Here is a 16,842-nt window from a genome sequence, read left to right on the forward strand (position 1 = left end):
ACTAGCTGCCCCCCGCCTGCCCCGCCTGGGGTCATAGGAGGGGGCAGCTTTAGGCGGAGTCCACAGACAGAGGGCCCACTGTGGGGTGAGGGGGGGGCGGGTAATATAGCTGTTCAGAACCTGCTCACTAAGCCATCCCAAAGAGCTGTGAATCAGACGTGCCTGGTTCCAGTCCCAGCTGGGAGGTCGGGTGTGTCATGTCACCTCCAGGGGCCTCTGTTTACCAGTCAAAAGCTCCAGAAATAGGCCCTGTTCATGGCTCCTGCTCTGACGCACCGTGACTTCTTAAGCATATACTGAGCCTCAGAGAGAGCACCGGCAAGGCCCACAGGCCCGGACAAGCTCGGCGCATGCCAAGGTGACGGTGCCAGGGCTGCCAGCGCCTGTCTCTGTGGCTCTGAGGGGGCCGGGCTTGTCCAGCGGGAGTGGAGCCTCATTACCTCAGACCTGGCCCCAAGCCCTCACAGCCCGGGAGAGTAGGAAGGCGAGTGGCTCTGTCCCCTTCCCATCTGTCCTGCCTCTTGGGTGACAGACACTAAGTCCCATCCGTCCTGGCTGAGGCTGTGTCCATGGGCATCCTCACGCTGGCCAGGGTGTGCTAAGAGTCAGAGGAGGGAAGTCAGCCCGGTGGGTTCCCTCATGCCAAGGGGGGTCAGGGGGAAGGGTCTCCAGCCCCTGAGACACCAGCCCCTCCCCTGCCCGCCAGGGCACACGGTGCGCCAAGGAAATGGCATTACAAGGTAACTAGAGACCCAGCGCCACCAGCCCTCCCGCCCGCTGCCCTCACATCCCCCCAAGAAACAACCAGAGGCTGTCGGATACAAACAGTCGCTGTATTTCTGCTAAAGTGACAGTAACACAGGTAAGGCAAGAGCTGAGGTGGGAAAGGGTTAGACCGTGCAAAATGGCAACCTAACGTAAAAAGACACACATCCCAGCAGCCTCTTCCCTCCCGCGTCAGGGGGCCCTTGGGCCAGTGTGTGGGCAGAGAGCAGCTTTATTCTTCAAAAAGGAGATTTTAAAAAAAGATCCAAGCTCTAGGTGAGGGGCAGGAGTTAGGGGGGCATCTCATAGCAGGGGGTGAGCCGGGTGGAACCAGGGGCAGGTGTGAGAGGGCCGAGGGGAAATGCAGGGCTGCAGGTGTGTAGGCACAGATCTGGGGTGCTCTGGCCTGCTCCATGCTGCCCCCTACTCAAGCCCTTCTGGGGGCAGGAGCACCTTCCCCAAGATCCTTAGTCTGGCCTCATTCAGGGGCCCTGCTCTGAGGTGTGTGATGCGTGTACGAGGGAGGGCTTGGGTGGTGAAGGAGATGACTGACCAGCACACTCGGGAGGTCGCCTCTGGGTGGAACAGGGACACTGGATTCTCTGCCCGAGACCTTGGGGGAACAACAGGACGGGATGCTGGGGTTTAGAGACCCCTCACTTGACCTCCCCTTCCCAGGTTCCGACCCTGGTCTGAGGGAAAGTTCCTGGGGCAGCAGGGACCACATCATCTGCCCCCAGGCAAGGGTCAGAGCCTCTGTGCCCCTCAACTGGTGCCTTGGCCCTTACAAGGATTCCTCCCTGCGTGCTAAGAAAATAGATCTATTTGGAAAGTTTCCCTCCAGCCAGGCTAATGAGAAGCAACAGAACGGACCCCTCCCACCACCCCCAGGTTTCCCCCAACGGGGACAGGATGGCGTCTTGGGAGACCGACGTCTTTCTGCTGTGTGTTTTCCGCCGGGGTGCCCCAGGGGTGGGACAGTCCCACCTGATGTCTCAGAAGCTGAGTCCAGGTCCTGAGGACCCCAGGGTTGCAGAGATCTCAGAAATCGCTGAGGATGCTGATGTCGGCAAAGTCAGCCCGGTAGCGGTGGGCGTAGAGGCTGAGCAGGAAGGCCCACTTGAAGGCAATGAAGCTCCAAACGCAGGACAGGTAGTAGCTGTTGGGGTCTTTGAGGCCTGCAAGGGAGAGGAGCCCGGCTGTGACTCTAGAGCAAGGTGACCAGACGTCCCGCTTTCGGCGGGACAGTCCCGATTTTTAACCATTTGTCCCGCGGTGTTTTCTCGCCAAAAATCAGGACTGTCCCGCCCAAAGCGGGACATCTGGTCACCTTACGCTAGAGAGCCTTGCCCTCTTTCCCAGCCCCATCCCACAGGGCTGGGGCCACCCTCTCCAACCTCCAATGGAGGCTGGACCAGCCGCCAGGGTTTGCGGGCAGTGGGGTGAGGGAAGGTCAGGGCTGGCCGCTCACAGGTGTGTGGCATCATCTGCTTTTGTCACTTTCACCCTCGGCCACGTCCCACACCCTTGAACCTGTCTGAACATCAGATTCCCTAAGGTCAGGAACAAGGGCCTGTGGCTTCTTGCTGGTTGCAGCCACCAGGGGGCGCTCCCATCCTACTACATGGTACTGCAATTAGCCAGCAGTGTGCTTTGAGCTCGGCACTTCCCACGCACTTCACGGAGCCCTTCCCACCCCAGGGGATGGGTTCGCTCATTCAACCCTCTCTAACGGTGAGAAAACAGACACGGGATTTTAAGTGATCTGCCGTCCCTTGGATGGAAGCACCCCATGCCGCCTCCCCAAACCTCCGCCCCCAGCACCGGCCCTCACTCTGGTGCCGGGTGATGGCCAGGACGAGGGAGCTGCAGAAGGTGGCGACGGAGACGGCGGAGAAGAGGACGCCCACCAAGAAGAAGCCACGCAGCCCCTTGAGCCAGGTCCTCCAGTAATCCTGCAGGTACATGACGTGCGTCACCAGCACCCACAGGGCCAGCACACCTGCGGGACAGACGGGGTCAGTGGGACAGGCTCCGCCATCGGCCTCTCCTCCCAGCCTCCAGCCAGTGACCCCGGGGCCTCCAGGGACCTTTGGGACCCCTAGGCCAAGACCTATTTCTGGGTTAGGAAATGCTGAAATACAAAGATAATGTTGGTCTTTGCAGTCTCGTGACTCTGGAGTGGGGTTTCTGGAGGCTTCGAGGGCCTGTGATACCACCAGGGCCAGATTGCAAGAGTAGATAAGGGAATCTGTCTTCTATTCAGTCACACAGTCGAGAGAGAAAAAAAGATAAAACCATACCATTCGCCCTAACTTTTTTTGTTTTGTTTTGTTTTGGAAAACATGACTGTTTTCCTCACACACACTAATATTACTTGTGTTAATGCAATGTTATTTTTTAATATTTTAAATGCTCAAAAATGTTACCAGTTTTAATTTCTAATAGGATACACAGAGATATAATCCACATAAACAACGTTTTCCTGGGATCTCACTATTCCGGAGTGGAAGGGGGCCTGGCCTGAGGGCCACAGGTGTGGGAAGCAGTCCTCGCACCTGGTGGTCCTCCTCCCAGCCCGCAGGGCTTCCAAGACCTTGCTCATGGCCGTCCTCCCTGTCACTCCTCATGTTTGCTGCGAAGAGCAGGCCTGATGCCCTCAGCCTTTCCTGGGCCCACCCTCTGGGCCAGGCTGGGCATGTCCCCTACAATGACAGCTGCTGCTCAGCCAATACAACGAGTGCCCTCTGTGCCAGGCCGTGCCTGCCGCTCAGGCTACAGAATGGAACAAATATCAATTCCATTGGCAAGGGTCCCGAGCAGGCCTGCAGGGTCCCTGCAAGGACTGAGGAAAGAGGCAGAGCCAGCTGCAAGCCTGGCAGGGGTGGCACACAGGCCGGGGGTCCCGGGAGTCAGGAGACCTGTGGGCACAGGCACAGGAAGGAGGGGCATCTGGCTGGGGGAAGGGGTTGGTTATCTGTAGCAAGAAAGAGAAGAAAAGGAAGTGGATAAGGAGGTGGGGGTGGGAAGAGTGCTTTGACAGAATCTACGATATCTTAATTCTTGGGCTGGCTGGCTGGTGTTAGGAGTGTTTGTTAAACTATCTACCCTTTTTCAGTTGCCCAAAATATTTCATAAACATGTTTGTTAAGTGAGGGGAAACAAAAGGCAGAGGGGAGCATCACCACAGAGCTATGCTCTGGTCACCAGCCCAGTAGTTGTCACAATTCAGGCAGCCTGGCAAGGGACGAAAACCCTGAGGCTGCCAGCCAGGAAGCCCGGGGCCACACTCCCTGCCATTCCCTCAGGATCTCTCAGAGCCTTCGCGTCCCACATCTAAGGAGGGTTACGCCCAAAGGTCCCGCCAGCACGGAAGCTTGGGAGACTCCAGCTCCACTCCAGTGAGGTGCAGCCCTGCCGACCCTGCAGCTTCCCCTCCTACCCTGGTTCACCCCCGCTCCCCCAGCTCTGCCCCGGCCCACCCCAACCTTCCAGGAGGAGTGGGGGGCCGGGCACATGGGTCCTTCCACCTCTGAGATCAGGATGAGCCCGAACAAGCATCTCTCTGGCCGAGGCAGGAAGTGGGAGCAGGCCAGAGGTGGACAGAACAGCAACCCCACGGCTTCCGCTCGGCTCGCATCTTACTCGATCTGGGTTGTGTGCCAGCCCCCCTTCCCGGAGTCTTTCCCGGCCTTCTCATGCGCATCCTGAGTGCTCATGTGGAGAGCCAATGGCTTCTTAAAGGGCCCAGGAAGGAGGCTCATTGTCACCGAGCGTGTTTGAGGAACAGTCAGAACAGCACCGGTCTGGGCTAGCCCCGTTGCCCTCTGTCTCCTTAATCTGCCATGGAGTGGCTGGGGTGGCTGAGCCCTAAGATCCTCTGCCACTCAAAGATTCTGGAAGCTAGCTCAGGAGGGGGCAAAAAAAAAAAAGGTCAGAGCAATGCCTCTGTGACTCAGCAATTTCTAATGCTGAAATACGGGCCTATGGGAATGTCATCTCTTAGTCCACTGGTGCCCCCAAAACTCCCACCCCCACATATGCCCGCATGCCACAAAGGGCTGGGCCCGAGGGAAAGGCAGATGGCTATCTTGGGTGTCTGTTAATTAGCAGGCACAGCCTTCCCCACCTCTCACTTCCCTTGCACACAGGGCTCACCTCCAGAGAAACACAAGCCACGTCTGGAAGCAGGCTCGGTCTCGCCTGCCCCAGCGCTCCCCACTTTCTGTGGAAGGACCTCTCTCCCCCACTCCACCCACAGGTGAAGGCGCAGGAGCCCCCACAGGCCCCTAAGGCCAGGAGGCAGCTGTCCCTCAGCCCCGCTCCCTTCCCTGGGACACTGTGGGCTCCGGGAGCCTGGTCTGCACAGTCCAGGCAGAACGGACAGGTCCCCGGGCCCACCCACACGCATGTCCACGCCAGGTCTCACCCCTCACTCCGCCCGACCTGCTTCCAGGAACAGAGGCCCTGATGCTCTCAGGGAAAAGCAAGGCCCAGGGCTCCTCTCACTCACTCACAGCTCCCGTGGGAAGAACACAGAGCCGTTTGGACTCCTGGGTGACTTTTCTATTCTTTCCCCCTTTCCTCATCTGCAGGATGGAGAGAAAGGGTGCGCGTGTTTCCCGTTTCCCACCCAAAACTTCCTTCTGCAGCCGCCTTTCCTCCAAGCTTCGTCCCCGGCACCCCCAGGATGGGAGAGCGCGGTCTCCACCCCTGAACGCTCTTCCCACTGGCCCCAGGGGCCCCAGGCTCACCCCGTCCCAGAAACCAGCACCCCACTGGCCCCTGCCTGGCACCCTAGTACATCTCACACTAGGGCTGCCCTCCGGTGACTCGGCAGTTTCTGAGCTAGAAAATGCCAAGTCAGAAGTGGGGTGCTTACAAGTCAGTAAATTCGCTGATGCATCACCCCCAAAAGAGGAAGAAGTCTGACTGGCTACAGACTCTCAGGACCCATTCGGGGTGGAGCGGGCACGTGGGCAGGCCTGGCCAGGCAAGCCCCCCTTCGCCCCACCACACCACCGCCAGGCGGCGATGGCCCTTCCATGGCCACCTCCTGGTTATCCAAGGCCAGACTGTCAGGGAGGCACCAGGACCCGCTCCCGCTGATCACTGCCCTGGCGCCCAGCTCCACAGCTGGCCTGCCTCAGAGGGAAGCCTGCAGGGAGTGAGAGAGGGCAGGGTTGGGGTCAGAGGGAAGCCCCCAAATTCCCTGGAGCATAATTCCCACGGCCTTCCAACAGGCAGCTGTGAGACGAATGAGAGAGGACCCAGATTGTAACGTTTCGGGCCTGAAAAGCTGGGTGGGGGTTGGGAGGAAAGATGGGGAGGGGGTGGAGCAGGTAGGGGTGTCTGAGATGATCTCCTTCACTGGCATCTCCTCCCACTGCTTACAGATGAGGAAACTGAGGCCCAGGAGGCATGGACGGGCCCAAGGTCACACAGCCTGGGCTCACTGCCGCAGCCCAGACGCCAACACACCCAGCTCTGATCCCAGGGGTGGCCCTCCCTCCTCACCCCAGCCCGCCACCATCTCGGGGCTTATCAGTACAACCACCTTTCTGAGGGGAAAGCAGAGGGCTGAGAGGAGAACCAGGAGAAACAGGGTAGATGGTGAGGGTTCCGGGTGGAGGGAGGAGTCAGGGGTCTGCAGAGAGGTGAACAGAGGCAGTCTGGCGGCCCACAGGGAGAACAGAAAGCCACAGGTGGTGGTGGGGGGCACCCAGGCAGGCAGGAGAGCAGCCCACCACCCTCCCTTGGTGACTGACCCCCCGGGCTCTGGGTGGCACTGCGTAGGCCGTGGCTGTGTAGGTGCTCTTATAAGGCAGAACTTTTACCTCCCGCTCCTTTCCCACCCAGGGATGGCTCTCCGTAAGCTCAGGAGCAATGAGCAAATCTAGTTATCTGTCCTTAGGCACTTGGTCGGCAAACTGCGGCTCTTGAGCCACATGCGGCTCTTTGGCCCCTTGAGTGTGGCTCTTCCACAAAATACCACGGCCTGGGCGAGTCTATCTTGAAGAAGTGGCCTTAGAAGAAGTGTTTTAAAAAATTGGCTCTCAAAATAAATCTCAATCGTTGTACTGTTGATATCTGACTCTGTTGACGAATGAGTTTGCCGACCACTGCCTTAGACCATTAAGGTCTCTTTGGGCAGAGGATTTTAGTAATGGAATAAGTACATCATATGTAAAAGCACTATCCTTACATGCATTCCCCCCCTCCCCCAAAGGTCTTTTCCCACACGTGCTATTTCATGTAGCAGTGTAACCCCAGGCGAGCTATGTATTTACTCTGAGCCTCAGTTTAAGCAGGCACAGTAATAATCCCTACTTCACCGGACTAACGTAAGGATTCAACCAGACAATGGAAGCAGATTGCTTAACAGTGTCTGGCACATGGGAAAAAAAAAAATGTTTCATTTTCACACCAATTTTACAGCACAGAGAGGCTCACGGCATGGCCAGAGGTGCACAGCGCTCCCACCCAGAGGTGCACAGCGCTCAGTCCTTGACTCCGTTTCCCTCCCGGGGCCACTAAGAGGCGGCCAGGGCGGGGGAGCAGACATGGGTGGAGGGGTCTCAGCACCAGGGTGGCACCCTCACCTCCCCAGGGTGCTCTTCCAGGTCTCCACCAAGGGATGCCCTGGGTGGGGTCCCCGGGAACCCCCAGGCCTCCTTTCCGCTCACCCCTCTCTGCGCTCACCCAGCCCCCAAGGAAGAGGCGCTTCGGGAGCGGGGACCCCCCAGAACAGGTGTTTGGGGGATCTTCACACTTAGCCCAGGGATCGCCCAGTGAAGCGGTGGGAGCGAAGCGGGGCGCAGGGCGGGGGCTGTCCGGGGCGGCGGGCGGGCGGAGGGGCAGCGCGCTCGCCCAGCGGCGGCGCCCGGCGGGCAGGACGTGGGCACCCGGGTAGCGCCGGGGCTCGGAGAACGCTCGGGCCGGGAGAGGCCTGCGCTGCTAAAGGGTGTTTGGGGTACACCCCTCATTTGCTCCCCAGGGAGGTGCCACCCGCGAGGAGCCCCGGGAGCAGAACGGCCCCCCTCGCCCCACCACCCGGACCCATGCCCCCTGAGCCCCGGGGTACCTGCGAGTCCCCCCATGGCCGCCGTCCACGGCTGGCTGTACACCACCGTCCACACGATGAAGATGGAGAAGCCGGCCACGGAGCTGAGGCCGGCGTAGGCGGCGCGGAGGCCGAGCTGCCTGCGAGACGGGGCCATGGGCGGCGGGCGGCGGGCGGCGGGCGGCGGGCGGCGCGCGAGGGCGAGCTCAGCCTGCGGGAGTCACAGGTGCAGGGTCGGGAGCGGAGCCCCAGCCGCTGCCGCCCCAGCTCCGCCCCCTCCGCGCCTCCGCCCCGCCCCGCCCCGCGCCGCCGCCCGCACAGCGCCCTCTCTGGCCGGAGGCCGCCGGCGCCGCGGGCCAGCAGAGCTGGCACCTGAGGTCCTGAGGGGGTTGGGCTTTCTGGTGTCAGGGGGTGACCTGTTCAAAGGGCAGATCCCGGGTTTGTGCTCAGACCCACCGTGTCAGGGTACCTGGGCATTGGTGGGGTCAACAATACATGTTTACAGATGCCAGCTGCGGTGAGTGGCTGCTTTCAACGTTTAATCTCTGGATAGGAGGCACATTCTCTTTTATTTTTAAAAATATATATATTTTATTGATTTTTTTACATAGAGGAAGGGAGGGAGAGAGCTAGAAACATCGATGAGAAACATCGACCAGCTGCCTCTTGCACACACCCTTCCGGGGATGTGCCCGCAACCAAGGTACATGCCCTTGACCGGAATCGAACCCAGGACCTTTCAGTCCGCAGACCGACGCTCTACCACTGAGCCAAACCGGTTTCGGCTATTTTATTGATTTTTTACAGAGAGGAAGGGAGAGGGATAGAGAGCTAGAAACATCAATGAGAGAGAAACATCAATCACCCCCCTCCTGCACACTCCCTACTGGGCAAGTGCCCGCAACCAAGGTACATGCCCTTGATTGGCATCAAACCTGAGACCTTTTAGTCTGCAGGCCAATGCTCTATCCACTGAGCCAAACCGGTTTCGGCAGCACATTCTCCTTTAAAATTTGAGATTTGAATGTCTCGTTAAAAAAATGAAAACATAAATTAAGAAACATAAAAGTACACCGTGAATAGGATTCCTTCCGCCCTGCCCGGTTCCCTCCCAGACTTTCTTCAGACGGAATCCCTGCCACCATCACCTTCTAACAGCTCCCGTTTCCTTTCATCTCCACAAGACTCCCCGCACCCCATCCCTACCAAACTTCACCTCCACCCTGGGAATCAGATGAAAGGGAAAGCCCGACCTAACACAGAGCCCTCAGGGCATTTAGAATCAATTTGGGGTGGCCCATCACATACCAGCACAGAATAAGTAGCCAGTATTTCTGTATTCATTTCTTTTCCCCCCACAAATTACCACGAATTTAATGGCTTAAAATAGCATACCTTTATAATCTGGTTCTATAGACCCCAATATGGGTCTTCCTGGGCTAATATGAAAGGGGTGACAGGACTGCCTTCCTGAAGGCTCAAGGAGAAAATCTGCTTCCTTGCCCTCTCCAGAGTCCATAGCTAACTACATTCCTTGACTCAATGCCCTCTTCCTGCATTTTCAAAGCATGCCTTTGAACTCTGCTTCTGTTGTCACATCTTCTCTCTCCCTGACTCTACTCCTTCCCTCTTTTCCCTAATAAAGACCCTGGTGATTAAGAATCTGGATAATCTGCCGGGACCGGTTTGGCTCAGTGGATAGAGCGTTGGCCTGCAGACTGAAAGGTCCAGGGTTCGATTCCGGTCAAGGGCATGTGCCTTGGTTACAGGCACATCCCCAGTGGGGGGTGTGCAAGAGACAACTGATTGATGTTTCTCTCTCATTAATGTTTCTAACTCTCTATTCCTCTCCTTTCCTCTCTGTGAAAATCAATAAAATATATATTTTTAAAAATTCTTGACTTAATCACATCACGAAATCTCTTTTGCCATGTAAAGTAATATGTTCACAAATTTTGGGGATTAGGACATGGACATCTTGGGAGAGGCATTATTCTGAACAGGGACTGTACCACCTTTGTTCACCCCAACACCTAGATGAATGCCTGGCACATAATAGCCCCTTAATAAACATTAGTTATATAAACGAATGCAAGTGAATAAAGGTAAGCATTAAGTAGCAATCATGCACATGAAACCTAGGCAGGGTATGATTAATTAATTGCAAAATGAGGGATGTAAACCCGGGTAAATAAACACCATCTGCCTCATTTCAGAATCGTCTGGGAGCTTCTTTAAAAACAAAAAGACCCAGACGCCTCTCCTGGCCCATTACATTTGAATGTGGGGTGTATATATATATATATATATATATATATATATATATATATATATATATATATATTTTTTTTTTTTTTTTTTAAAGAGAAGTGATTTTAGTGTGGTGAGAACCCAGCCCTCCTCCGGGAACCACTGATGGAGAGACGCAGAGCTTGACGGTCAGAGAAGAGAGCGAGCCCCGAGGTCCACAGTACACTGCCATGGACGGCTTCAGGGCCCACAGTGCGCTGGCCAGCTGGCCTGGCTCTCCAGGCAGTGGGAACGGCATGAATACAGACAGCGCAGAGGGAAGAAATAGCATGTCAGGTCGGGAATCTGTAAGTAGTTTGTGGTCTGTGGGTGGAGTGCTGGGTTTTGAAGTTAGAAATGCTCTGAACATAAAGGGCGTTGAGTGCTCTGCTAAGAAGGCTGTCCCCCTCCCTGTGGAGCCAGGGGAGGGAAGAGAGGAGCAGTTCTGTGTTCTAGAAATGTGGCCAGAGTGTGGGGGTGAAATTTCCCCCGCCTGTAAAGTGGGGACAGTAGGGAAATCTACAAGTGCTGTGATGAGGACATGGTGCTTAAAAGAGTGCCTAGCACATAGTAGGTGCTCGTTGAATGTCCACAAGTCTGATTAGAAGCAGCAGACCAGCTGCCATGGCAAATGATGTGGGGAGTCTGAAAGGTGGTTTGGGTCAAGGCAGTGAGAATGGAAACGAGGGAGCTGATTCAGGAGATACTGAAACCATTAGAACCTTAAAGGTGAGGTAGGAACTAATTAGCTGGGCTGACAGAAAGGAGGAGAACAAAAATATTATGAGTGGACATATTGGAAGTATTGTAGAGTAGGGAGCAAACTTGTTAGGCTGGAGTATGAAATTGTGCAAGAAAACAATGAGGAAATAGTTATGCAACAATCGCTTGGGCCCAGGTTGTACAAGAAGGGTAAGGGCAGGCTGAAACATTTTCTTAATTGTGGAAACTTTTCCCTAACTGTTGAAGAATTTTATACTCAGATAAGGTATACTAACTCTGTGGCCCTTGGCTCCTAATTTAATAGAAGTTTCTGCCAAGGAAAAAAATTGCTATATCTCCACTCTCCAAAATGATATCAATATATACATATATACATATATATATATATATATATATATATATATATATATATATGTATATATGTATATATGTATATATGTATATATATATATATAATTTGATATTAGAGGCCCGGTGCATGAAAATTCATGCACTGGGGGGGGGGGGGTCCTTCAGCCCGGCCTGCCCCCTCTCAGTCTGGGAGCCCTCATGGGCAGGAGGTGACTTGGTGATGAGGGGAAGGCAACGCCTCCATCACACCTTTGCTGCTGCCACTGCCTGCAGCACAAGCCTCAGTTGGCCCTGGTTACCTGAGCCTTGGGTGGCCCTGGGCTGCTGGTCAGCTGCCATCCGAGGCTTGTCTGCACTTCAGGCTGATCCTGGGGGTTTGGGGGCTGAGGGGACTGGGTGCCTCCATCTTCTGGCTGTGAGTGCTGCCATCTTTGAGGGCATGAAAGTCAATTAGCATATTCCCTCCTTATTGGCTGTGGGCACCACCATCTTTGTGAGGGCATGATGGTCAATTAGCATACCCCCTCTTTATTAGATAGGCTGAATTTTCAATAGTTTTTAATTTAACCTCATGTGGCTATCATATTAGCATGTGGTCTTCTCAGAGGCCCTATTGATCCATCTATCTAATGAGAATGATGATGCCACATAGGCTTGCTGCAATGGTTAACGTTTATTGATATTCTTCAGTTAAAGAACTCACAAGAGTAAAACTCAACACATTTTTATTGCTGTTGTTGCAATTGTTTACTATTGTTATTGAACAGGATTAGCATGGCATAAGCCATGTCTTGGGAATATTAGTTAGACTGTGGTATCCAGGTTAGATTGAATGGGAATGAAAACTGTAAAAGAGAAAGCATTCATAAGGTTATTTCAGTGGTAAGGTGTGTGTTAATTGAGATCTTACTTGAAAAAGCCCCTGAGAATGGAAAAAAATGGAAGGCTTATGGAGCTACGAGCAGAAAGGTGTACATATGATTCTTCCCACATCAGCTTCCTATCTGAACTACTTTCAGAAATCACACTCCCAGCCCAATCCAAGCCAGAAACCACTGCCCACCCCCCAGAAACTGCAAATGTCCACTATTATCAGCTTTTCCTGGCACGTGCCATACGAACTTTGAATTTGAACACTTCCCAGATTCTTTGCAGTTAAATGGATGCCATGGGAGGGAGTTCTGAGCAATGGAATCAGAACAGAGGCAATGTGTGCCATTACCAGGTTGGACCCATAAAATTTTCCCTTGTATGTGCCATTCCCTCTTCCTCTTCTGTGATGATTTCAGGGACCACATGTTGAAGGCAGCTTAGGACTCTTGAATGAATGAATGGAGCAGAGTCACTCCCTCCAGCCCCCAGCCCCTCGTCGGACTGTAACCTGAGTGAGAAGAGCACCGTTGGTGGGCTAAGCCCCTGAGATGTCAGGGTTGTTTGTTACAGTTAACCTTGTTATCACAACACAACATCTTCATTCCATTTCAGGTCACCTAGACACAGCCTGCATGGCTAACCTGTCTGAACCATCAATCCCTCTGAAGTCACTTTGAATCGGGTCCCACCAATACTAAGGCAGATTCCTGATTCCCATCTGCAGGAACCTTGCCTCCGAAGGCATTTCTTCCTCACTCCCCTAAAGCAGGAACATTCCAGACATAGCTTCTCCCTCAAGACTCCCCTCACTAAGCTATATTCCAGTTGATAAAATTTGTCAGGACTTCCTCCTCTCTGTTCCTGAATCCCCACCCAGCAGGATGTCATCTGGAGCACGTCCTTGTTTCCTATGGCTCCAGCCCCAAACCTAGACGTCATACTGAGTCCTCCTTTTCCTTCACCCTCTACATCCAATTCATGAGCTGGGTCTGCCCTATCCTCTTTCCATCCCCTTGCCACCACCTCCACTGCCCCCTGCAACAGCCTCCTAACTGGTCTTCCTCTGCTCGTTCTTTCCTCTCCAATCCATTCTCTACCCAGCAGCTTGCATAATCTTTAAAAATAACAACCTGCCCAGCCAGTGTGGCTCAGTAGTTGAGCATCGACCTATGAACCAGGAGGTCATGGCTCGATTCCCAATCGGGGCACATGCCCGGATTGCAGGCTTAACCCCCCAGTGGGGGACATACAGGAGGCAGCCAAATCAATGATTCTCTCTCATCATTGATGTTACTATCTCTCCCTCGCCTTTCTTCTCTGAAATCAATTAAAAAAATTTTTTTAATGAAAACAACAATCGGAACATGGTGCTGCCCTGCCGCAATCCCTCCAATAGCTTCCCCACCTCTTAGGGTGCAGTGATGTGGCCTTGCCAACTCCCACTAGTCTCAGCCCTGCCCCCCTGCCCGTTTCACTTCTGGCACACTGGCCTTCTTTCTGTGTCTGCGCTCCAATATGCCAACTTTGCTCCTGCCTCAGTGTCTTTGTGCTTTGTGCCTGGGAAGCTCTTCTCTGAGAGCTCATAAGATCAACCCCTCATCACTCCCGTCTCAGCTCAAATATTAGCTCCTTAGAGAGGCAATCCTGCTCTTATGTGAAGTACAATCCCTCGCCTGACTTATTTCCCACAGCACTTACACTTTGTGAAACTACCTTATATATTTGTCTATCCTTTCCATCCACTCCCCTGCCACTCCATTGGAATATAACTTCTTGAGGGCAGCAGGACCAACTTCTCTTGGTTTGTTCAGAGCTGTCCTGGTTTTATCACTCGGTCTAGGGCAAACCATGATGGTTAGTCACCCTGTTTCCTGCCTTGATCACTTCTGCATTCCCAGCATCCAGTCTAATGCCAGGTGAATAGGTAGAATTCAACAAATACTTGTGCAATGAAAGAAGGAAAGACGGGCTGGCTGTCCATAAAGAATTCTTTGATCCTGGCTCTAGGGGGCAGCCTTCCCCAACCTTGTGACTTGAGACCCAGCTTTGCAAAGTTTTGCTAAAATCTCCTGTGCATGAATTTAGGTGGTGAGTTCCACACGATCCTCCCCAAGGATCTTATGTGGTTCCCTTGCCCATCCCCGGCTCTTGTGGAGTTCAAGGCTGCGAACTCTGATTAAGGCAGCCCAAGGCTGTGCCTGACACAGAGCTGGGTCCCCCGTCTCCACTCCACCTTGGCCCCCTTCTGCAGCTTCATCTTCCTCAGGTCAGGCTTACAGACCACAGAGCTCTAAGACCACAGAGCTCCTGTCTTAGAGAGAGGAGCAGGTGGCTCACTGCAGGGAGGCGCTGGCCCCATCGTCAACATCTACGCTACCCTGGCTGCAGGAAGGCATCCTGAGTTGAGGGCTCAGATCCAGGGGTTCCACTGCTGCTCCCCAGAGCTGTGGCTGTCTTCTGACTCTCAAAGGGGATAGCATCCCCCCTCGGGGCTAGAGAAGCTGCTCGGCATCTGGCTTCTCGCTGAGACCCACTTCCTCTGCTGCCTGCTCACTGCACACAGTGGGCAGGTTGCTGAGAGGACGCTGAGGGGAAGCAACAGGTCTCAGAGCTCAAGAGCTTGATGAGCGTCTGAGTATCGGGGGCAGGGTCAGAGGCTTCAAGGGGAGGGAGGGGAAGCATGTGCTCGTGCAGCTGCAGTAGCATTTGGGAGGGCAGCGTGGAGGGGCCCAGGCCTGCTCACCTCTCCTAACTTCCATCTCCTGACCCAAACGCCCCAATCAAGGTACCTACTCCAACTCTCTTTTTTCTTTCACTTTGAGGTTGTTGTTGGCTGAGGGGAGGGGGAGAAGAGAAAGGAGAGCGGCAAAGCCTGGAATTAACCTCTACATGGCCTTGTACCCGGTACAGCGATGGGTGTGTGTGGGGGGGAGAGGGGGAGCGGGGTGAGAGACAGAATACTAAGGCTGAGAGAAGGGTGTGTGTGTGTGGGGGGGGGTATTAACTCTTCCTAAAGGACAAAGCCTGGCACAGGGATGAGTATAGATTTGTCCTTTACATTTGAATTTGGGGATCTGATGTTTGAACGAGAAAGTTAACTGTGGAGGCTTAATCAATACATACAGATCCTCCTGTAGTGCAGCTGCAAGGCACTGGGTGAAGGTAAGGGACTAGAAATAAGGCTGTCTGTCACCTATGCTCAGCCCAGAGCATGGGACTCCAAAATAGCACCCTGGAGGCCACATCTGAGGCACTTCCAGGAGGAGGAAGAAAATAGAAAGGTACCAGGAAGGACAGATGGGGGAAGAGGGGGTAATAAGGAAGGTGAAAGGACCCAGGGCAGGAGAGGGAAATTAGTTCACCTATTTAACTCTGGAAACCTCAGGAGGGCGGGTCTCTGTGTGCAGGCCCTTGACTCTGAGGTGCTGCAGCCTCGGGCAGAGCAGAGCCAGTCCCTGCCTCTGGGAGCTTACATTCTCCTAGAGGAGGGATCAGTGGTAATAATTAGGCAGATTTAAATTCAGTTGTGGTGAGCGCCAGGCATTTGGCAGGGAAATAGGGGGAATCCTGGCACAAGCTGGGGCTCTACCAGGGGAGAGGAACCAGGCTGAGGTCAGGGCTGCTTTGCCCGGCTCCCAGGGCCCCTGCACGCACCCTGGCTAAGGTCCGAGGAGCCTGAGGCCCGGGGAGAACTGAAGGCTCAGGGAAGATTAAACTGGGGTTCAGGCCTTTCAAGGCCTCGCTGGGAGGGGCAGCCAAGAGCAGGAAGGGACTGCCAGAGGCCTGGGCTGGGACCTGTGAGCGGCCTCTCTGTAGGGAGGGAGAGACTTACAGTGCAGGAGAGGAAGTGGCCTGCGGCTATCTCATTCATAGCTGCAGACTTTCCTCCCCTCCACTTCCTGCTCTGGACCCCATCTCTCTCTGCTTCCCGCCCTGGACCCCATCTTTGCAGCCTTCCCTGGGCTTTCAGTGTCCTCCCTGGAGGGAGGAAATGAGCAGTAGCTCTGGTGCCTGGAAGTCTTTGAAGGTGCAGCTTCCTCCGAGGCCCCAGCACTTCCTGAGTGGAGTTCGGGGCAGGAATGGGGCTGCTCTGATGCTAGGAAGGGGCCTCTCTCCCTGGCTTGCTGGCCTCATTCCCCACGTTCTTGCCCCCACTTCAGCCAGTGCTCTGGATCCAGACAGAGCCGGGCATCTGGGAGCCGAGCTGGGCTGAGGCTCTCTCAGGCCCCTGTAGCTGACCACCTCGTCTCTGAAACACGCGGGTCAGTGAGCACTGGGTCTGAGTCCTGAACAAAGCTGCCAGGATACGCTGGATAATGGGAGGGTTTGAGACCGGGTTTGGGAAGACAGAAGGGGGAGGAGGCTGGGGAGTGGTGTAGCTGGGGGAAGACTAGTACAGACCGGAAGCTGGGACATGGTGCACAAGTGAGGGAAAAGGACACTCCGAGCCTGAGGAAAGGTGGCCAAAACCAGACCGGAGCCACCATTTTCAAACATTGATTCCTCAAGGTCAGGCAGTGTCTCCTCGGTATTTGGAACACATGCACCTTGAAAAGTAGCAGCCGGAGGGAGGTTTCAGCTACAGATTTATGCATGTTCATATAACACCCAATTTCCCTGGTGGGCAGGCCTGTTCCCCTCCTTTTAGCACAGCTCCAGACCTGCCCCTGCAGTCGCTGCTGCTCTCCCCGCCTCTGCTTCCCCTACAGCCCAGGCACCACCGCTGGCCAGCTCCCTGATAGCTTCCTCGCCCCTCTCATGCCTGGACAGTGTGAGCA

The 16,842-nt window shown here is 54.6% G+C and overlaps 1 protein-coding gene across 1 annotated transcript; it reads right to left on the reverse strand.

Moving 5' to 3' along the window:
- Window positions 1–812: 812 nt before the first annotated feature.
- SLC48A1 (solute carrier family 48 member 1) lies at window positions 813–8,108 on the reverse strand. Its single transcript, XM_084880396.1, has 3 exons — window positions 7,850–8,108; window positions 2,600–2,767; window positions 813–1,943 (listed from the first exon to the last, which is right to left on the reverse strand). The coding sequence occupies exons 1-3, from the start codon at window positions 7,983–7,985 to the stop codon at window positions 1,807–1,809; spliced, it is 441 nt and encodes a 146-aa protein (XP_084736522.1). The 5' UTR covers window positions 7,986–8,108; the 3' UTR covers window positions 813–1,806.
- Window positions 8,109–16,842: the final 8,734 nt, after the last annotated feature.

The sequence above is a fragment of the Pipistrellus hanaki genome (assembly GCF_964339955.1).
Source record: "Pipistrellus hanaki genome assembly, chromosome: 3".
In the NCBI taxonomy this organism is placed as follows: Eukaryota; Metazoa; Chordata; class Mammalia; order Chiroptera; family Vespertilionidae; genus Pipistrellus; species Pipistrellus hanaki.